Source organism: Theropithecus gelada, chromosome 1, assembly GCF_003255815.1.
Source record: "Theropithecus gelada isolate Dixy chromosome 1, Tgel_1.0, whole genome shotgun sequence".
Lineage (NCBI taxonomy): Eukaryota > Metazoa > Chordata > Mammalia > Primates > Cercopithecidae > Theropithecus > Theropithecus gelada.
The window spans coordinates 135,670,375-135,693,579 of NC_037668.1; the positions used below are offsets into that span (position 1 = coordinate 135,670,375).

Sequence of the window (23,205 nt, forward strand, 5' to 3'; positions counted from 1 at the left end):
TTGGGGTGATCAGCTACCTGGTGACAGGTTGATTATATTGGACCTCTTACCTGATGGAAAAGGCAGAAGTTTGTCCTTACTGGAATAGACATTCCGGATATGGGTTTGCCTATCCTGTACGCAATGCTTCTGCCAAGACTACCATCCATGAACTCACGGAATGCCTTATCCACCGTCATATTCCACACAGCATTGCCTCTGTCCAAGGCACTCACTTTAGGGCCAAAAAAGTACAGCAGTGGGCTCATGTTCATGGAATTCACCATCATCCTGAAGCAACTGGATCGATAGGTGGAATGGCCTTTTGAAGTCACAATTACGCCAACTAGGTGACAATACTGTGCAGGGATGGGACAAAATTCTTTAGAAGGCCGTGTATGCTCTGAATCAGTGTCCAATACATGGTACTGCTTCTCCCATAGCCAGGATTCAGGGGTCCAGGAATCAGGGGGTGGAAGTCGCACCACTCACCATCACCCCTAGTGATCCACTAGCAACATTTTTGCTTCCTGTTCACGTGACATTCTGTTCTGCTGGCCTAGAGGTCTTAGTTCAGAGGGAGGAATGCTGCGGATATGGGTACAGCCTGGCGCGAGATTTACACCCTCTTTCCCGCATTTTCAAGGGCCAGCCAGAGCTCATCAGATGCCACTGGAACTGTGACGCTTTCCAAGGCAGGGACCCCTCTCTCCAGGCCAACCCAATTCCAGGGTGCCCTGCCCTTCACAAAGAGAAAAGAACTCTCCACCGGGCCTTCCGCCAGCTTCTCTGGGATCTTTCGCATTACTGCGCTGGATGCTTGGCGGCGTCCACCTCCGCCACTCCAGATTCGGGGATCTGAACGGGACTCCCTTTCCATCGGCTGAGGGCAACGAGGCCATCGCCTGTCCATTCAGAGCGGCGCTTGCCTATTTCTCAGGACCGACTGATCCACGTTCAACTGCTATTCACATGCAACCCTTCTCCACTTCGGCCTTGGAAGTTCTCCTTTGAATATTTACTACTATCACCAAGATCTGCACCTGCGGCGGCTCTGCCCGGGTCCAGCCATGGGCTTCAAGACTCACCGCAGCGGCCCTCCTACTAGACGCATAGCGTCGGCGGGGCTTGCAGGGGTGCGGGGGTGACCCCCCCACATACACGGGCTCCCGTCCTCTCTGGACTGCTGGCAATGACCGGGTACAGGCCCGACGATCCAGTGTCATCCATTTTCAGGGGAACGCTTACTAATACAGGGATCATTCAATAAAAAGACTCCAACTCTTAGAAATCAACTTAGTCACTATTTATTGTATTGACATATTTACAAAATAATACAAAGTGAAATACCACTCTAATTCACCATATTACACAAGGGCTGCATACAGGCAAGACAAAGTATATGGAAAACATTTACTTCTGTCTTTGGTATTAGAACTCTACACAAATCCGCAGCATTTAAAGTTTCCAATACAAAGTATTAAACGTAGACAAAGATGTAATTGGTAATGTCACAAAAAGGAGCTCTAATAGCCTCTGCTAGGAAACCCCCAGGCCCATGAAATGCAATAGGAAGACTTAACACCATTTATAAGGAGAGGGTCTATTGACTAAAATAAACAATACATGCTACAATACCATCCACAGGAGTGTTTCTCCTTGTGTGAGGCTGCTCCCTCCATAATAAAGTTCAGCTGATGGCAACAGATAAAACATTCCCGAGACAGAGTCACAGATAAGACTTTACAGGAAAGAATCCATTCCAAGAGTACACTTTGAGGTGTAACTTTACTGTACAGAACATTTTATAAAATACATTTTTGTGATCATTTACACATATACAAAGACTTAAATGGTTTTAGCAAATAATAATTTTTCTAAAACACAATCACAGTTTACATAATTCTGAGGTAAAGATCTTGAATCTATCCTAGATGAAAAGTCCTAGCCCATGAGGGTCTCTAACAGGGGGATGTGTCCACTGAACCTTGAGTTCTGGCACCCAAACGGCTTGAGGAGAGGGCAGGCCACACCCGCTTCATTTCAGAGATGATTCAAAATTTCAGAACGGAATGCTCCTGGTTCAGCTCTACTAAGTTAATGCTTCTTCTTTTTTTCCAAACATGAAACACTCTCTGAATCTTGTCAGAACACAACTTCTGCTGTGGAGGAAATATTTCATCGGGAAAGGGCCAAGTTAATGTCTTAACTTGACTGCCTTGAATGGGGACTCTGGACCCCAGGAAGAATGTATTTAGGCTCCTCACATAAAAGAGTGATGGCTTGGCAAAACAAATGTACTGCAAGACTCATATTCCTTCCAGTTAATACACTCCCAGGATGGGCTGCAGAGGGGGAGACTCAGAGAAGCTGGAAGCCCACAAAAGCCCACTGACCCTCTTTCTGTCCCAGAAATGAATAAAGGACCCAGCTGTGCTTTCCTTCCAAAATCCTCAACAAGGTTGTTTGTGCTCCAAGAAAATGTGGGAATAAAAAAGTCATGTCCCAGATCATCTTTGTGGGGGATGGAAGGGGAGGGGACGGGGAGGTGGATGGGAGGAAAAGGCATGTGTTAATAGATACTGCTGCTATAAAATGACATAAATTATAGCCCTTGATCTGTTTCTGTAAACAATGCCACCTTATTCAGATTATTGGCAACTACTCCTAATATACCTAGCCCACATTCTTTCATAAAGTCAAGTACTATATTTCCAAAATAATCCTATGAAATCATGAAGGTTGTGAAGGTTTAATATGAAGACACCCTCTCTTTTATGTGCTTTTTTCACCTTTTATAAAGAAGTTTGCAAATATAATCAGGACACCACATGAATAATTAAATTCCTTCAGGGATATCTCACTTATGAGGCAAACCTGAGCATTGGCCTCATATTTTATAATATCATGAGTAACATCTGAGGGTAAAAGTGTTTGCCGGGCAATGAGTCACCTTGTTGGACAATTTAAGACAAGTAAGGCTGGATCTTTCCAGTAAGCTGCTCAAATGGCAGAACTCCAATTTTTCTTCATGCTGGGAAAATAAAAATTACACTTCTGCTTCTTTGTACCATCAAATAATCTGGTGAATGACATGTGAGAATAAAGCAAAAGTGTATTAAAGATTTACTGATGACTGGCACTCATGGTATCTGACCGGATGAAGTAAAGGGAAGCATGAACCAATGTGTTTGCAGGGCTCTTCTGGGAAGAACAGCTCTTGGTTTTGCCCTGGTCCCTGACAATGACAGACTGGCAGGCTGTTTCTTGCACAGCTCTAGGCAAGCCATTAATCTGTCAGTACCAGCATCTTTAGAAATCTCAGCATTAAGACTTAGGAGGGGCTAAGGAGGGAGGATGTTGAACAGCCAGAAATGCAGCTTTTTAAACACTTCAGTTAATTCACAACGCTGTGCAGGCTTCTACTTATCCCTTCTCTGAAATTTTTGGTGCAGGGTGCGATGCTGGATTTGAATTTATTCATCCTCTTCCACATACGTGGACGGAAACCAGCCCACCTAAAAAAGAAAAGCAACCAACATAGCAACATGACTTTGTATCTGACACTTCAAAGGATTCTACAAACAGAGCATTTTGTTTTCATAACACCCCAATTAAACTGGGGTTTTTATGCCCATTGTAGGTGAGAAGATTGGTTTAACTGCTCTTAGAAGCCTAATAGAGTGAATGATCGAAATGGAGGAATAAAATAAACAGTGTTCTAATCCACTAGCACACAAATAAATATGTAAATTAAGTATAATACGGGGGGCTCTGCTGCATAATGATTCCTATTTCCGCTGTAGAACAGAATGAAAAGACAGAGGTACTATGTCCCATTCTTTCCAATTTAGATCAGCAGCTCTTATAGATATTTTGCAATACACATAAAGTTTAGCTCTACGGCTCAGGGTCTAAAAAGAACTGAAACGCTCCTCAACTCTTTTCCAAGCAGGAAGCTGTCCCACTTGCCCAAGTGAATTTTACATATGTCACTATCATATTCATTTCAAATATTTTCAGCGAGTCCCTGGTATCAGCAAAATATAGCACCAGTTTCCAGAGGGCAGGGGCCTGTGGGCTGACAGCTGCAATACAGTATGGAGGCTTCTCCCTGGCACCACAATAGGTGCCAACAACTGCTCGGTCCCCTTCATTCATGTGCACCAGCTTACCCTGCCGTTTACTTCTTTACTTAAGGACCAACTTACCCTGCCGTTTACTTCTCCTCTCCACCAGCCATTTGCACTCATCTTTGTGTAAATCTTCACCACATCTCCCTTCAACAAGGACAACTCTCGCATATCTCTTGCACAGAAGTCGTACCGAGCGATGGCAATGCCCAGCACTTTTGGACTTAACACTGCCAAGAAATGACAAGGAGTGAGAGTAGGTTTGCAGTTCGTTAACAACCATAAGAACCTAATCAGATGACTGTTATTGATGCTATCAAATGCACAGTCGTGATTTCATTACAGACCAGCGATAATGGCAGAGGAGCTTGAAAGCAGCAAAATTGCTGTTTCAATTCAATCAGGTGCAGGCAAATTCGCTTCATAAGTTCAAAGAATCATTGTCCTGTTTTTCCATTCTTCATAAGAACTTCAAAGTTAGGACTAGTTTTTATAAAAACGAAACAAAACAGAAAAAGCCAAATTAAAAAAACTGGTTAATATCTAAGTATCTAAGGAGATAGATTCTAAAAGAATTTCATCATAAATTTCCTATTGATGGCCCAGTAATCTAACTAGCACCTCCAAGGTAAAGCTTTATGATTTCATCCAGTAACTGCTTCAACTAACACTCAAAACAACGAAACAGTTTGCTCTGATGTAAGTCTCCTGTCAAATCTATGTTATCACTTCTGGTTAAGTGGCACTTTCTTCCCTAATGAAGCTTTCTACGTTAAAACTATTTGGGGATAAATTTAGTTATTGTTTTCTATATAATTCAGAGGTGTGAATCAGGTCTCACAGAAGGAACACATAAATGCCATCCATATATTTTCTTTCTTTGAAACAAATACTGCCTTACCGAAAAACTTTACTGACGTATCTAATCAAAAATGTCAGGGTATTCATGTTCAGTTCAGAGTTCTCTCTCTCTCTCTCTCTCTCTCTCTCTCTCTGTGTGTGTGTGTGTGTGTGTGTGTGTGTGTCTTTAATTTTCGATGGCAGAACAGGAGCTAACTTTCTCCCTGCCCCTGCTGGTCCTGTTCTGAAAACAAAACTCCATTCCAGTGGTTCATGTTTGTTAGTCTCTAGTGTTTCATAGCACATTTTATATTAACTTCTCTACCTGTTGCTCTTTGGGGTTATAAAGTGTTTTCAATTATATGTTCAGTGATTCTGAGAATCACTCATCGGAGGTTGGTGAAACTTTATAAATCTTAAATGGTAAAGGAACTTAAGTGTGAGAAAAAGAGACAAATGGGAAACACCATCCATCTGTATTTTTAACAGTTCCCAGGGCTCAGGCAGCAGAAGTTATGACCCGTGTTACCCTGGAAGAGCCTGCCCACTTGGCTACAGGGATCTCTGAACCATTATTCATGGCTTTGTAATGACAGAAATTTTTTTAGACTCCAGGTGTCCATCATGAGATAAATGAATGGCAATACTGTAGATTTCAGAACTGTAAAGGGAGTAAAAATAGGTCATTTTATTTTACTGTTCAGGACACAAACCACTTTAATAGCTTTCTCACTGAAAACTGTCCCATTACTGGGGCACTACTGTTAGAGTCGGTGCACATAAAAACACCCCTGTGATGGAAAAAACCAATCATCAACTTAACTGTGTGACCTTGCACAGGTCTCCTAACCCCTCAAGGCCACATTTTTTCTCATCTACGAAATGAAAGGTTTGTACTAGATGACTTGTAAGTTTTTTCTAGTTCTAAATTCTATGATTTTTATTGGGATGTGCAGGTTAATTTTTAAAAATCTATCAGAAAAACAGACTTTATCTAATGTACACCCTAAATGTCATGTAAACAGCCATTAAACTCTCTGGGTAATGACAGAAATCAAGACCAAAATGCCCGCACACAAACTGAAGAACTGCAGAATTCATGGGCGCCAGTCATCTTTTCAAGTAATGTGCACTGTATTTTACTTTTATATTTGAAAACAAACTTGGCATTTTAATTCTATTTATTTTCTTCATGAAAATACATAAACATTGGCTTTTTTTCAACTAAACTTTCTGGTCTTCAAGAAAAATAATGATTTCATAGATTGTTATCCCTCTTTATACTTTCAGCCCCATCCCTCTGCAAACTCTCCCCAACAGATAAATTATAAAATGTCTCATGGCATGAGCACACACACAAACACCAGAGGAGTGAAATGTCATGATGAACAGTGACTTTATGACGGAGAAGAGTAAAGTGCATGGTGGTAATGGAACTCGAGGGAGTGTCTGTGAGGAGATGTATCCATATGAGAAGCCATACATGGAACTCAAATATTTTATATGCAAGCAGAAGCAAGTTGAAGAGACAAATAAAAGTAGTAAAGCAGTACCTGACCAGAAAGGAGTGGAAGAAGGGGGAACAAAGCTGTAGTCTGGAGGAGTTACAAAAGAAAAGCCACAGAACAAAGAGGGGGCTTCAAGAAAGAAAGAAAAAGAGAGAAGCAAAAGAGCATTTAGGTATTGGCAAAAATATCTCAACACAACTATTTTGTGGTCTGTAATCATGAGAAAACTGTCACATCAAAGTTGGAATACCAAGCTTCACTTTCACCCACTTCTTTCCTATCACCATTTCTAAATGAAGAACAAGTCGAACTTTTACATTTTCATAGACAATAGTATTTTGCAATTCAGAGCTGTCTATCCTTTTATAAGCAAACACAGAGAATACCCACTCCACATGGCCATCTTTGAACCCCATCCATCCAAGGATGGCCAACAATGGCCTCATCCTCTTGAGGTAGTGCCCAATTCCCACTTTGTTACATCAGTGGAAAGGGGTATCCTGTAGATGCTTACTGTAAAGTAATCCTTCACATCAAAACCATTACAAAGAAAAGCCTGTAAGATTGTATCAATGAAACATGCAGAACCCATGGAAAATTCAAGAAAATCATTCATACAATTTGTTAGAAATTACCACCATCCTCCCAACCAAGCATGCACATGTCAGCTTATTTTCAAAAGGAGAAAAGTGCAATTAGAAATGAAAACCACTCTGGCTCTTATAGCTGGAAAAAAGCAAATATATCCTCCAAATTGTAGAGATGTACAAAAAAGCTACATGTATATGGATGCTCTAAAACTTTTCATTTTACTGTTAATACAAGAGCTAAATCACACTTATCAAATGGTTTTGAAGTCTTAGATACCATGCTGAAAGTGCCATATTCAGTATTCCACTTAATCGTCACAACTCTAAGAGGAAGGTACTAATATTATTTCCCCTTTACATCTGAGAAAAATCTGGAATCAAACCTAAGTGATGTGACTCCAGGGTACCTGCTCTTAGAGACTGTTGGATTACTCTGCAACTGCCGCTCTGCTTCAGGCACCTCCGCAGGCAGCTATATAACGTGACCTGCTGATACCATGGTGCCACTGCAATGGAAAAGGAAGGTGTGGTTGTATACTTTCTCCCAGTATTGATTCTCCCCTTCTTTCATGTCTTAGATTATGCATTGGGCTGTGTTTGCCTAGAGAGAAGGCTACATTTCTCAGCCTCCCTTGCAATTCGGTAGAGCCATACAACCAAGTTCTGGCCAGTGGAATATAAACAACGGTGTCATGAGACAGGTTCAGGGACCTTTCCTAAGAATATAGTGGGCACAGGCCTTTGCCCTTCTTTTTGGCTCTTCATTCTATCCTGCTGTCTGGAATGTGAAAGTTACTATGTTGGTCCATGAGGAGGAAAGCCTCCCTTTCAGGATGGTGGAGCATGAGCCTGAAGGAACCTGGATCACTAAAGGTTTCCTGGAACAGAGATGACCAGCCCTGCCCTCCAGCCCTGGAGTATTTCCAGGATTTTTTGGGAAAGAGAAATAACTATCTTCTTGAAGCCTATTTAAGGTTTTTGGGTTGCTGTTACTTGTACCATGGCCTAATCTGAACTGTGACAAAAAGTTTTCTACAGCCAAGGATGAGGAAAAAGTGAGCTAAGACAACTGGGAATGAGTTCACATCATCTTCCAATATATTCTGCCTCTCTTCAGGTAACCGCTTGACTTGACAGCCACATAATTCTTCCAGAGTTAATATTCTTGTCATGAAAGGGTCCTAAGGATATCTGTGGATAGCAGGGACTTATTAAGGAGATTCCCAGACACCACCCAAGCAGACTGGCCAAGAGAATTGGAGGGAGTTTAGTTATTCTTAGAATCAATGGCCTTGGAGCCCTCATATACACACTGATGCATTCATGACAGACTTTTCTCACAAATGGCCTCATATTTACTTTTCACCTACCATGAAGTATATATACTCTTGTTGATAATCAAAGTCCTTTTCTATTCCATTGCACATTCTGCAGTACATTTATTATTTTTAAGTATACTGATATATGCCATTACAACTAATTTTTATAATCAGCCCAAGTCATGTTCAGTCATGCAGTAGAAATGGTACATTTTCATTTTCTTGAGATCATGATACACTGTTAGAGGATAGGATGCCACCTCCATTTTAATGAGCAAATGATACATCTAACTCTATTACTGGTAGAAAATCTGGTGCTAAGATTCCTATCCCATGTCTGTGAAAACTGTAGTTAGAAGCCCTCATTCTAACATTCTAAACGTTACTTCTGTCGGGCATTAGAATTCTCTCCTTGGACTGTTTTCTTTTCTTTTCTTTTTTTTGAGACAGAGTTTCCCTCTGTCACCTAGTTTGGAGTGCAGTTGAGCGATCTCGGCTCACTGCAAGCTCCTCCTCCTGGGTTAACACCATTCTCCTGCCTCAGCCTCCCGAGTAGCTGGGACTGTTTTCTAAGTGTCCATCCTTGTGTCTCTCTCTCTCTGGGACTATTTTATCCATAAATAAATAAAACACTATATTTCTCCAAAATTTCCAATGAAGGTAATTTACACCAAGAGTCTGGAATAAAACAAGAGATAAGTTAGCTCTAGAAGAGAGAAATGATAAGCCAGTGAAAACACAGTTATATGCAAATTAAATAATTTCAACAATAGGTAGATAAATTAGATAAGATAACCTATCTGTAATCTTAAAATATCTAATATTCCTGAATGAATATGGGTAATGCTTCACCAAAGGACTTGAATCTCTGTTTCAATTACAGAATATCAGGGTGCTAGCCCTCTCTCTTATCTAACTCTAAAAGCCTTATCATCATTTGCATTCCTATCAAGTAGCTAGAATTAGAATCCTCTTAAATCTTATCTAAAATATTATAATTCCATCCAAACAGCAGTTAGTCCCCACAGTTAGGCTTTGGCCCTGCTGCTGTCTTCACTTAAACTAATTTTTTCCCTGATGAATGCAGGAGATTCTTGGATATGACTTGGCTTCTCAACTGAATTTCAGTCAATGGCTTCAAATGTTTTCATGACACTACTACAAAGACTAGCTTTTACGTCTGATTGAATGTGTCTGAAACCAAATTCCTCATCTTCTTCCCTGTAATCTAGCTCAAACTCCCAGGTTTCCCCTTGGCAAGAACTCCCCTGTTTTCTCTGTGAACTACCCTTGCAAAGTTAGTACACCGTTCAGCCCTTCCTGTCCCCTTTCTAAGTAAAGTGCTTTCTTCCTCTGCAATATGAAGTTAATCTTTCAGTACTTCTCAGCTGCACCATCCCAATTCAGGTATCTATATCATTCCTACCGTCAGAAAACTGCCAGCCAAATGGTCGTCTTTCTTCTGGCTTTCTTTCTCTTCTGTTCTAAATACTGCCTCGCAGCAACTCACCTTTGATGTAGAGTCCATCATACTATTTATTAAATTAGGAAATCCAAACCCTTGACCTGAATTTCATAACAATTCATAATCTGGCCACTCTTGCCTCTCTAATGAAATTTGCATACATTTCCACATGTGTTCTCTTTACCCAGACCAGCTTCCTACTACCTCCTGAGGCCCTCAGCTACATTTCCAACTCCAAATATCTGCTCATTCTGGAATGCTGCTCCTTCCCTGGCCTCTGCTAACCTTAACTTCCCTGTCTCAAAAGTTCAGCCCAGACCCCTCCCAGGAGCCTTCCCTGACAATCCAGACAACACTCTGGCCCCTTCTTTGACCTTTCCTAGCCCTCTGGTAGGCATCCGCATCATGGCACTTCATGGCTCTGATATTTAATTACTGTAGGTTCTGTGTTGTATCCCCAATTAGACGGTGATTCTGGAGGGCAGGGGCCAGTCCTTATATGCTTCTGCATCCTCCACAGGATCAGGTCCAGTGCTAAGCAACTGAGGCTGCTGAATGGACAAGTATCTCGGCAGGGTATTTAATTTTGCAAGTTCCTTATGTCTCCTCCTTCCCTTCCTTTAGGTCATCATCTGCTCACTTAAACTGCTCCATAAGACTTCCAACAAAGACCAGCAAAACACAAAGGAAAGAGCGAAATATGTTCAGGTCCTATTCCCCAGGCTTCCTGAGAGCCACAATCTATCAGTGATATTCCTACAATAACTATTTTATTTTTTCTGAGATGCTGAACACCTATTAAATACTGAATGTCTCACGGCATTAACTATACTCTATGCCTGAGGAATCTTCTTAGGAGTAAAAGGTTAATCAGTTTCTCCTGCCACCCAGTGTATAGCTCTCAGCCAAACATTTTAAGGATTGGTAGGGATGCTTTCTACTTTTCTACACACTGTAGCGTGACTTATTGTTGTCACTCTTCCTATATATCAATGGTAACTGCCTTTGGGTCCTTAGTTCCTTTGAGCTGGGAAAACAGCATTTGAATGCCTGGCACCTACTGAGACAAGAGTAAAAGATAACATGTTTCTCCAGGAAAGTATGGATTTAAACCCAGATGCAAGCAATATCAGAATAAGGTATTTGATAAAAATATTTTTAGAATGCTTTAACCTGTAAAATATATTTCCATCCATACTGATAATATATCCACATGTTTCTATATATACAGATGCATGGTTTCATCATCAAACTCCTCCTACAATACCAAGAAACTTCTAAAGCAAAAATTATTGGTAGGTGCATGTCCTGGAATAGAATTAAAAAGAGCTCAGTAACAGTGACTTTTAAATGTGGATGTTGAGGTGATTATCATCTCCTAGACTCTTCATTCACTGACTAACATTACAGATAACCTACCTGCATCATGTTATTCTGGAAGTTTCTTGAGAGAACCCTTTTATGCACACCAGTATCTATTTAGATAATATTACACCAATACTGTGACCTTTTTCAATAGATAATCATTTGCAAACTGGATGCTTCATTTAAGGGCCTAACTTTCCCCCTTTTACAACACTTTCAACTCCATATTAGCACAGACAAGGGAGGACACCTTGCTTACAGAGACCATCACACTTAGGTAGGTATCTGGTTATTTTGCATGTGTATGACACCTGGTTCTCAATTGAGCTAACATTCATGGGGCATTATTAGCAAATGCCTCAGTGGCTCATAATTTAGTGACTTAATGTTTCCAATTAGGAACTATTAAGAGCACAGTCAAATATTATTTATCAAGTTTTCCAAGTTAAGCAAAACCTGAAGTACTAACATTACCTAATGTGAACAGAAGTTATCTGTTAAATAAATAAACTGGGAATAGAAGTTATCAGCATAGCCATAATAACCGATTGGCAAATCATTAGTGGTTATTATTCAGTTCTGAGACCTGATTGAGAAGATAAAGCCACAAAACACGAATAATGTCAATTAAAAAGAAAAAGAACACAGTGTTTATGGTAGGATAAAAAAGTATTAGTGACTGGATATTTGATGCCTATACTTTTGTTGCCAAGGCTAAGGACTGCTTTAAAGTATTATGTTCTGCCTCGATCGTGCTATTAATGTTCATGAGCAAATGAAAATTTACTCAGTTTTCAGTAATATTTGAAATTTTTACACGTTGGAAACCAACCTCAACTGACACTCTTCCTTCAGGTACTAGTTATCAAATCCTAACAATTATCCATTACATGTATCAGAGAACATTACCCTAAATTATTTGCTAAGTATTCTCTGCCATAGACATTCCTCAACACTCAGTTTTTAGTTGTAACAAGCACATGTATTCTCACTCACTTCGGTAATAAAAAGTTGTTAGTAAGAATATGAGAAGACTGGGCCAATGGTACCGTCAACACAGTGATCATTGCATTTGCTGCCCAGCAGTGGCCCTAGATGTTTTCCTGAAGAACTGCACTCCTAAGTGGGATGCTTTGATGAGCAGTCTTGGAGGTTCTTTCTGCCAAGATTGTCTACAGATGGCCTAACAGCAGAGAACATGCTGAGAATTTAATGAATGCTTAATTTAAATTTGTGATCCTTACCCTGGTTTTATTTTAGAACTCAGGCATATTGTTTTAGATGCCCTGCAAAATTCATAGACAGAGTATCAACTAACTGCTCCCAATCTCTCCCAAACAAAATGACCTAAAACCCCATTGTTTAGTGCTTATTGTATATTTTATATATTGTCACTGAAAAAAACTAGGAACAATTTAGATTAATTTCATTTAATTGAATGGTAAGTTGACAAATTTCTGTTAACCCAAAATCCAAAGTTGTAACAAGGAAAACTTATGTCTAGGATTATTGTAAAAAATAAACCACTATTTAGTATTCAATGTTACAGAATATAAACATATAAAGCTATTAACAAGAAAACAAAGTATAAGGTCTTTCTTATTGCTATGGGAAACTGCCTAGGGATTTCAGATTATTTATATGCATATGGTTTATCAAGATGTTAATTCTAAATCCATATTTAAAAAATATTTGGCAGACATTTATTATATTTCTAATGTGCCAAAGACTGTGCTAAGATATTACGGGAGATACAATGAATAGGTAGAGCCTCTGACATCAAAGGAGCTCAGAAATTAGTGAAGAGATAGACACAGAAATTATGTAGAGATACGGAAATGATTCATTTTGGATTGAGAATGCTATGATTAGACTTTAGGCTCTACTGGAACCCTCAACACAAAACAAAACCTTCCAAACTCCAGTTGTTCAGGGCAAAAACCTTAGAGTTATTCTTAGGACTTCTCTTACTATTATACATCACATCTGATGTGTCATAATATCCTTTTGGATCACCCTCAAAATATATAGTCACCTATATGGCTACGCACTGTTCAGGTCACCATCATTACTTACCTTGATTGCTGGATGGGCCTAACTGGTCTTCCTGCGCCTACCTTGTCATCTCTTTTTCATGGTCTTTTTTACAATACAGAGGCTAGAATAATCCTATTAAAACTTTAAAGGCAGACCATGTTTCTCCTTTGCCTAAATCCCTCCAATGGTTTCCTGTTTCTTCAAGGGTAAAAGCTTTAAGGCCTTAAGTGATCTGGCCTCACTTGTCCCTTGAATCTCATCTCCAGCTACTCTTCCTCTTGGTCCTTCTGCTCTGGCCACATTGCCCAGTCAGACATACCCCTTCCTTAGCACTGGCAATTCTCTCTTTCACCTCCTCGAGTCTTGACTCAAATGCAACCTTCACAATGAGGCCTGCTGTCACGTCCTATAAAATAGTCATGGATCCGCACCACTAGTGCCATGTGATGCTGACAGAAACAGAGCTTATTGTGGGAACAACACACAAGCAGAGAAGTAGGTAGAGTGCCTGCAATCTCCCAGACTCCCATTGTCCTACAGCTGAGGTGAGGCATAAATGCTCTGCACACGCTGTGGTTACAGTTTCAGCATCCTGCTCTATGTATTGACTGGATATTTATGCAAGCTAATAATAACAGAAGCTCCCTGGTCACACAAGTGGCCAGTTAGAAAGGGGAGTTTCTAGAGCCAGTGGCTGGTGTCAGCCTGCTCTACCATTGAACTAACTCAGAAGTGATGAACCAGCTTTCTGCTATGCTTCCAGAAAGAGGGAAAATGAGACTATAGTTTTATTCACCCAACCAGCCCAGTTAAAAATTGTAAGCCATCCCTCAGCACTCATGAGTACCACTCCTTTGGTAGGGTTTCTTTTTCCCAGAGCACTCAGTAATGCCTAACATAATACACTTAATTATTTTTCTAAATCCATTAGCTACCTTCCCTACTGGCAAGTGGAATCTCCATAAGGGCAGGGAATTTTATCCATGCTATTCACTGCTGTATTTTAACAGTGCCTGCCCTGAAGTAGGCTCTCAATTAAGATTTGTTGAATGAATGCATTAATGAATAATGAATGAATGAATGTGGGGAACTATGGAGGAGGTTAATGGTGAGGACGCAACAACTAAAGAATAAATGAGGAAAGAAGTGCTTAGATTCGATTCAAATATGTAGAACTGTACCCTCTGAGGAGGAAGGAGAAAGAGAAGGGTGGAAATTAACTGGGGAAGACATGAGTGTTGAATAAAGAAAAATCTGAGCCAACGAGTCAAGCAATATTGAAATTTTTTTGCCCAGTCTGACAAATTGGAGTGCATCTGTCAGAGGATGGTGAGAGATTGACAACCATTTATATGAGGAATTGATTAATTATTTTAGAAAAGAAAAGAAAAGGAAGGAATGACGAGGTAGGAAGGAAGCGTGGGGAAGGGGAAAGAACATACCAGATGAAAGGTTATCATAAGAGGGAGAGTATATAGTATATTTATTTTGAATATACATTATTTTATAGTATATTGGGGGTTACCTTGGTAGGAAGAATATATATTTATTTTGAACTAATCATAGCAAATAGCTATAGCAAATCAAATTTCTAGATCAATATAAGAAAAAAACTTAATTTTGTTCAGAAAATAGCATGTTTTGTGTGGTATGGACCATAAAGTCCCCTGAGTGTTCAAGCAAAGTCTGATGATGACTTCTCAGGAGTGTTATAGAACATACTTGTTCAAAAAAACCTGTGTTACGGCTAATGTGGATGGTAAGTTTGAAGTGCCGAAATACAAGAAGAGTTTCTCTGGCATTCCTAGCTATTGTTCAGATGTTAAGCTATATTGTATATAACACTTGAGACGTGTGTGTGATAGAGTATTTAGTGCAAGCAGAGGCTCAACAAATGTTGAATGCACGAAGCAATGAATGAAAACATGACTTAATGAAAGGAAACCCTAGTTGAATATGTAGTCAGTTTATTAATGCTATTAAGAGCAAGAGAGTTGCAGAGTTAAAACCTGCTACCTTATGCAGACTTGGGATTCCGCAGAGAAAGTCAAATATCAGTCAATATCAGGAAAAAAAGAGATATCAGCATTGATCCTCATAACTAGGATCCTGGTTAAATTTTTAGGAAGAAAAAATGGGAATTTCTCCCAATGTAGATGAATTTCTGTTTGTTTTTCAAGCAAGAGACTAGTAAAACCAATTCTTGGATCAGGGCTGCTATATGAAAGCACTATGGTAAATTAGGGAATGTTACATATATTAACTGCATTGAGAACAGTTATGTATGTATGTGTGTGTATATGTATGTATGTATTTTTGATATTGAGTCTTCCTCTGTTGCCCAGGCTGGAGTGCAGTGGCGCCATCTTGGCTCACTACAACCTCCGCCTCCTGGGTTCAAGCAGTTCTTCTGCCTCAGCCTCCCGAGTAGCTGGGATTACAGATGCTTGCCACCACAACTGGCTAATTTTTGTATTCTTAGTAAAGACGGGGTTTCACCATGTTGGCCAGGCAGGTTTCAAACTCCTAACCTCTAATGATCCGCCTGCTTCAGCCTCTCAAAGTGCTGGGGATTACAGGCATGAGCCACTGAGCCTGGCCGAGATCAGATTTCAATTTAGAAGATGAGGTTATATGAGACAGTATAAAAGTATTAATGAACAGTATAAAAGATGAGAAATTCTAAGATCATAAGTACTGCTTCTGAGCCTTAAAACATTTAAAAGACAGCATTGAATGAGGTATCTGAATCTGTAGAATTTACACCTATAAGCCATATTCTGAAGGGATCCTGGATACCGGTTGCTAACTTTTAAAGCCATCAGGCTCAGAATAAAAATGCCTTAGAGTAGCTGGTAAAGATCCTGAAGTAAGTAAGTAAAAAATGAGAAGCCCAGCATCACTTACTAATGAAGATGTACAATTGCAGTTGATCAGTTGCTCAAGAACTGTAAATTCTGTGGGCACCACAGACGTACTGAGAGAGAAGAATATAAAAATGTCAGCAATATGTTATAACTAACTTAGTCCATAGAATAGTGTGTATACTGGAAGAGAGGAGCCAAACCCCAGGAAACAGAAGTAAAAACCAAAGTATCAGCGAAAAGGAGAACAACTTAAAAATTGTCAAATGAGGCTAATGTAACACTTCACACTGGGTAACAGTATTGAAAGTGGTAGCAGGAGCAGCAATGGTAATAGCAGCAGCAAAACACATAGCACTTCCCACATGTGAGACGCTATTCTCAGTATTTCACACCTACTAACTCTTTTAAGGCTCCTAACATGAGCATTAAACACTACGAGACAGTGTTGCATGATGAAATAAACTGGGGAAAACTCTAGATAAACTGTCACTTTCCTAGAAGGGAATATATCATACTAGCAGCATTTCTCATATAACTGTTTGACAAAAGAAATATTTTCATGGTATTTGTCACAGGGCTAGAGATTCCTGGAATACTCCACTGGAGATATTGATCTAATATATGTAAAAGGGGTTTGAAAAGTAAGAGTGTCCTGCTAATCATCAAATTATTAAATTTCAGAATTCTTAGGTACTCTTATTCCATATCAAATATTTAATACAACATTTCAGACAAATGGTCATGCAAGTATTGTTTAGGAGCCTGCACTGGCAGGAAGTGCAGTCTCTCAGAAAGATAACGCATTTCACCGCGGAAAAGCGATACAATTCACTGAAAACACTTTTTTTTGTTTTTTTTTTTTGTATTAAGGTAGTGTTTTTCTTTTATAAATCCTATTCACTGACTGCCTGACTGCTCTAATAATGTAGAGTCCTCTTATAACTCCAAGTTACAAAAATGACAAAAAGAAAAATTAGAATAAGGATGGAACATTTTAGAGAAAAGTTTAAAATTAATACAACGAAACTGCAGCAGGTCAAATGGTGGCCCTTCAAAAAGGTATGCCCACCCAGAACCTGTGAACCTGTCAATGTGATTTTATTTGAAACAGGGGTCTCTTTGCAGATGTAATTCAGTTAAGGATCTCAAAATGAGATCAAGTTGTATTTGGGTGGACCCTAAATCCAATGACAAGTGTCCATAAGAGAAAAGAAGGGACAATAATACACAGAGAAAGTGACATGAAGACCAGCAGAGACTGGAGCAGTGCATCTATAAACCAAGCCACGCCAAGGATTGACACTAGAAACTGGGAGAGGAGCCTGGGAGGGATTCTCCCTCAGAGCCTCCGGAAAGAATTAGCCCTGCTAACACTTTGATTTTCAACTCCTGGCCTCCAGAAAGGTGAGAGAGTAAATTTCTGTTGTTTTAAGCCACTCGGTTTATGGTAATTTTATAGCAGTTCCAGGAAACTAATATAATGAGATTAAAACACATATTTAAATTACCGGAATAAAATTAGATCATATCAAACCCAATTGTAAAATGACTGAGGAAAAGATGACAAAAAACTGAGTATACAATAAAATCAGAAAATAAAGGCAGATGAATATGGGAATGCTGAATTAAAAGGGCAAGGGAGAAACTAAGTTAAGTGGATGTTTGGGAACCTGTATGAAGGAGATAATAAATATTGTCTCCATTATATTGTAACTAATAAATAGTAGTTGAGGAATTATTAGGATGTTTAAGGAATTATCAGGAATAAGAATGCTACTTTATGTTCTACTGAGTTAAATAAATATGACAGAAATTATCCAAGTTTCTGTTTCTGCCCAAAATACAGACTAAAAATGAAGGATAAGCATGTTGTTGGATGGTGAATAGAATAATGGGGACAGTGGGTGGCAGGAAAGAGACCACACCCAGAGAGGCAGCCTAGGCTCTGTTCTGGCTTCTACTTCTTCCTGCAAGGTCAACCTTATGGCTCCAATGACAAAAGTAGCCTTTGTCAATCTTTGAAGAATTTCTACACTATTTGTCACCACATTGAAAGGAACATGCTGATCTACATTTTGCTTTCAAACTCACCCATATTCCCATGCATTTCCAGTATCAACTTATCACTCTAATACCTGCTGAGGCCCCTGTGAACCTTAGACTCTGACTTCACTTGTTTAGCCCCTTCTGAGGCTATTTCATGCAAGGCATGTGCAAAAGTACAATTGAGAATGACAAGCAAAGGGTCCTGGCCCCTAGGGCTCCAGAGAACAATGCACCAGAAGAAATTAAGCCTATATACAAATGCCTATAATTCTCACATCACTATATTCTATGTGAACTATGAAATGAAGTACTAATGATTCATAAAATTCTACCTTCAATTCAGACTACTCTCCTCAGTGCCGGCTGCATCCTGAATCATTGAATATCTGCAGGTATCTAAACACTGCAAAACTGAATATATTACCTTTTCTCTTAAATCTGTTCTATGTCTTCTGTTTCCTGGTTTGTCAATGGTTTTATCACTTGCCAGTTGTCCAAAGCAAATACTTATGTACCATAATTGCACTAAATTGATTTCAAATCCTTTATCCAATCAACTCAACCTCTAAGGTATATGCAAACCTGCCACTGTCCTTCTCTACTGTCACTGTGCAACTCATGTCCAAAGCATGCTTATTCCTCTCGTGGACATCTGCAATAGCCTCCTAACCCATCTCCCCTCAGTGCATGCCTCCCTCCAGGCCACTTCTCAGGAGCAGTCAGCGGTCTTTTAAAACAATGTAAATTAGTTCATGCCATTTTCTGTCTGTAAAACTTCAATACTTTCCTACTGCAAATATCAGAATCCACTCACTATACTCCCAACACATTGGTCCTTTTTCAGTTCCTTAAACATACAAAGTTCTCTACTGCTTATGAGCCTTCACACGAGTGACCTCTTTGCTATGCAGGTTCCCTATTGGCCACCACCTCGCACCCTGCCAGCTCTCATAGATCCTTTAAGTTTAGTCTGACTGTCACTTCTTCAAAAAGTCCTTCTCTGACCCTACAGGCTAAATGGCCCTGCTCCCATTTCCTTGTACTTATGCTTCAGCTTCATAAGGATGATCAAAATTGTGATTATTGAAGGCATTTGTTTTTGTCTGTTCTTGTTCACCAGATTGTGAATCTTATTCACTATTATAATTTCAGTATCTAGCACAGGGCCTAGCATATGCTAAGTATTGAAAATATTTGCAGGATAGAGGGATGAATGAATGAATGAATGAATGAATGAATGAAGCAGATCCAATGAGGTCCCAGGTAAGGAACAGATGGCTTCAAATATGATCTGTTCAGTACAGGCTAGTGTTCCACATTAACGGACCAGACCCTTCTATGTCTGAAGCAGGCAAAAGAAGGACACTGTCACTACCTCCCAATTCTTCAGATATAGCCAGCAAACGGGATCATCTCCACAACTGAAAACTTCTATTCTGAAATATTTCAGACTTAAAGTAGCAGGGATAACAAAAGGAATTCCCACATATTTTTCATTCAGACTCCCCAAATGTTAACAATTTATGATGTTTGCTTTATCAACCTATGCATTTTTCCTGAGCCACTTGATAATAAATTGCAGACATAATGCCCCTTATTGCTAAATACTCAGCACACGTTCCCTGAAAACAGAGGTATTCTCTTCTCTTGTATATCCACAGTACAATTATCAAAAGCAGAAAATTGCTTTGATGCGCTACTATTTCTTAAGATAATTTATTCAAAATTTGCCAATTGTATCACATCTTTTATAGAAACATATATACACACGTTTTATAACATATACAAAATATATGTTACTATACACACACACACACACATATATACACACATGTGTGTGTATATATATGTATCTTCTCAACCCCTGTTCTAGGATTCAGTCCAAATCACATGTTATATGTAATTGTCACATCTGTTGGTCTCCTTTAATCTGAAACAGTTCCTCAGACTTTCTTTTATCTTTAATGACATTGAAACTTTTAGAACATAGACCAATTATTTTGCAGAATGTCTTTTAGTTTGGAATTGTCTGACGTTTCCTCATTATTAGATTCCACTTACGCTTTTTGGGGGCAATAATATCACCAAAGTGTTGGTGTGTCCTACTGGGAGCATTATATTAGGAGGTACATGATATTTATTTGTCCCATTATTAGTGATGTTAACTTTGATCACTTGGTTACTACTACTACTATTACTCTTTTGTAATTAATAAGTTCTTACAGAAGACACTTAGATATTATATAAATACAGTGACAGCTATTTAAAAAAATTACTCAACTCTACTCTGCGGCCCAACTAATTCTCTACAAATAAAAACTAGGCAAAATATTTAAGTTCCGCTTATGGGTCACAAATAGCTAATCATACAACTTTTCCCGATGCATCTATCTGATAACATTACCTTACCTGCTTCTCTCATGCACACAAAGGAAAAAACCTAAGATGCTATTTTTAAAAGAACATTATAAAATCTCTAATCTCATTCCTCATTTATGAGATGAGAAAGCTAAGGCCCAGACAGGCTAAGTGACTCGCCTAAGGTCAGACAGCTACTCTGGCAGACCTGAAAATAATTAAGTGTTCATTGTAGAGCAAGAAAGGCAAAAGTCAATTTAATGCCCTACAAATATGCAAGCCCTACAGGTGAACCTAAAGCAATCTAAGGCAGGTTTGAGATGACCATTTTGGAAAATAATGGGATTTTTACAAAGATCCACAGAACAACTTTCACGGAGTCACTGAAGTTTCTAGGGGAAGCCCAATAGCTCCCTGCTATGCCTGAGTTCTCCCTTTGTTCTTTTTCTTTCTCTCTTTTCTTCTCAGTTAGAAATGCTCTTAAGTCATTCCAAAGACAAAGATAAAATCCCATCTCTCTGGGAGACAGGCTGAGAGATGGCTTACAATGGGCTCCTAACTTTAAAATGTTATGCTCCTTGCCCAATACTTTGGACACTTGCTTAATTCTAATCAACATCTTTTTAAATGTTATTTTGCATTTGCATAAGATAGCCCTGTCATAATCTTATCACATTGCACATACTTGAAAAAATAATTGGTAAACATTCTAAGGACATTCTAACCTAGAGTAGCCCAAAAGTAAGCGGCCTCTACAGTGCCCTGGGGCTTTCTTTTCCAAGGTGACTAGATTATTTAAAAATAATAAGAATAAAAACCAGCAGGTTTCAGGAGTTGAAGTTCTAGTCTCAACCTCTACTCAGAACACAGAATGGTTCCAAGCTTTACCTTGCCTGCTCTGTATACTCCGAGGCCTTTTAGAAGTAATGGAGATGCCATTTCTGTCCAACCCAGTATCCCAAGGTAATACTGCTTGGCGAATGTTATCTTTAGATGATAGCAGCATACCTAAAGCTATGAACCAAAAGTAAGCAATATGAAGACATCTTGCACAATCTTTCTATACAAACATGCCACTTCCTGGGATGTATAAAATGCATAAAAACAGAAGCAGTCTTTCTTTAAGGGTGAACTTTTATCAAGTCTTGGTATAAAAATAAGCAAGTTATATTTAAAATATCATAAAGGCAAAGATGTACATTGCTATGAGTCATAATTAGTAAATGTATTCAAGCCTTAGAAATATAGGAAAGTGCTGTGTTAGAAGAAGAGTTAGAAGTAGCAGCAGTAGTAGAGGAAGTAGAAGTTGTAGAGTCAGCAGTAACTTTTACTGTTTACCATGTAAGAGCACTATGCTAAGTGCTTTATATAGAACACCTCCTTTAGTTCCCAGAACCATCTTAGTCTTCCTCTAATTTTATACAAAGTTAGTATAAAGTAAATAAATCATTGGGATGGTGTCACAAATTTGATCTAAGACTGTAATCCTTCTTTGCAGTAATGAATGACTAATCTTGGAGTGTTAACCACAGTGCAATCATTACTAACCCACTCCCCTTCTTTCCTTTTAAGTCGCTTTATGAGGGAGATCTTCCCTGACCACTCTATATAAAAATATGAAACTCCTCCAAGCCAGACTTGCCTGAGTCTCCCCATTAAAATGTAAACTCCATAAAGATAGGAACTTTGTCTTCTTAATCGCTATATCGCAGAACCAGAACAGTGCCTTGAGTGTGTGAGGTGTTTAATATATATCTGTTTAACGAATGAATAATTGATGAACAAAACCAAACTATAACAAATATAAAATTTTAAATGAATTGTTGGCTTTCCCTTCACAATTACAAAAAAAAAGTTTTAGTGGCTTGACTTAAGTTGTCAGAATCTCTTAAAAAGACTGGGTAGGGAAGTTTGAACTTATGACTTTATTAGTTGAAAAATTTATCTGGGTCTAGCATGGATATTCAAAGACATTCTACTGCCTATGCTTAAAATGCCCTGTAATTCCCTTCTTAGTTATCAAACAAGTTTGAGCATTAAATACTTCATTAAACATGAGACAACATTTTAAGTTAGGCAACTTCATTCATTGCCGGCGACATTCTCTGAGTACTTCCACGTATTAAACACTAAGGAATTGGCTGGGCGTGAACCGCAGAGTGAAATATGAGGGTTAGTGACCTTCCTACCTAACATGGGACATCTGTTCTCCCTGTCTACCCACTTCTCCCTCCTAGGTTCTCTAGAGCTAAGTGAACGACTCAAACAGGATTTTTCATCTAACCAAACTCCCTGGCAACTTTTATTATCTCTTGCTGCTGGGAAGGCAAAGAAACAGAGCTTTGAAAATTACATGTTTCATGCTGGGGGAAATGTCATAGATTCAACAGAGTTTTAAGAAATTTGTAGGAAAATTGTTTTTAGAGAAAACTTCCATTTTTGAATGAGCAAAAATTATGCCTATTTGAGAATCTAAAATAATCAGGTAATCTTGGGCTACAAAATAACAAGATAAAATGTCATAGGTGTTTAAAGTTTTAACATAAAGTTCACTCTACTTTCATTGTATGAGCTTAGGCATACACCATTGATCACTGTGAGGAGAACATCTATTAAGTTACTTGAATAAAAAACGTCAGTTGATGTGACAGATTGTTTGTTTACTTAAATTGAAATGTATAAAACTTCACTGATGTTG

General features: G+C 38.9%; 1 protein-coding gene across 3 annotated transcripts in view; it reads right to left on the reverse strand.

The window, feature by feature from the left end:
* Positions 1-1,270: 1,270 nt before the first annotated feature.
* The window catches only part of VAV3 (vav guanine nucleotide exchange factor 3), a 397,859-nt gene continuing 375,924 nt past the window's right edge, over positions 1,271-23,205 (reverse strand). For 2 of the 3 annotated variants that reach the window (XM_025385822.1, XM_025385831.1), the window contains 2 exons: positions 4,191-4,342; positions 1,271-3,497 (listed from right to left, as the gene is read on the reverse strand). In XM_025385822.1, the coding sequence (XP_025241607.1) occupies positions 3,456-3,497; positions 4,191-4,342 (194 nt within the window). In that variant the 3' untranslated portion in view covers positions 1,271-3,455. Of the gene's footprint in view, positions 3,498-4,190; positions 4,343-6,505; positions 6,590-23,205 lie in introns of all 3 variants that reach the window. The other variant, XM_025385815.1, reaches the window with a different exon arrangement.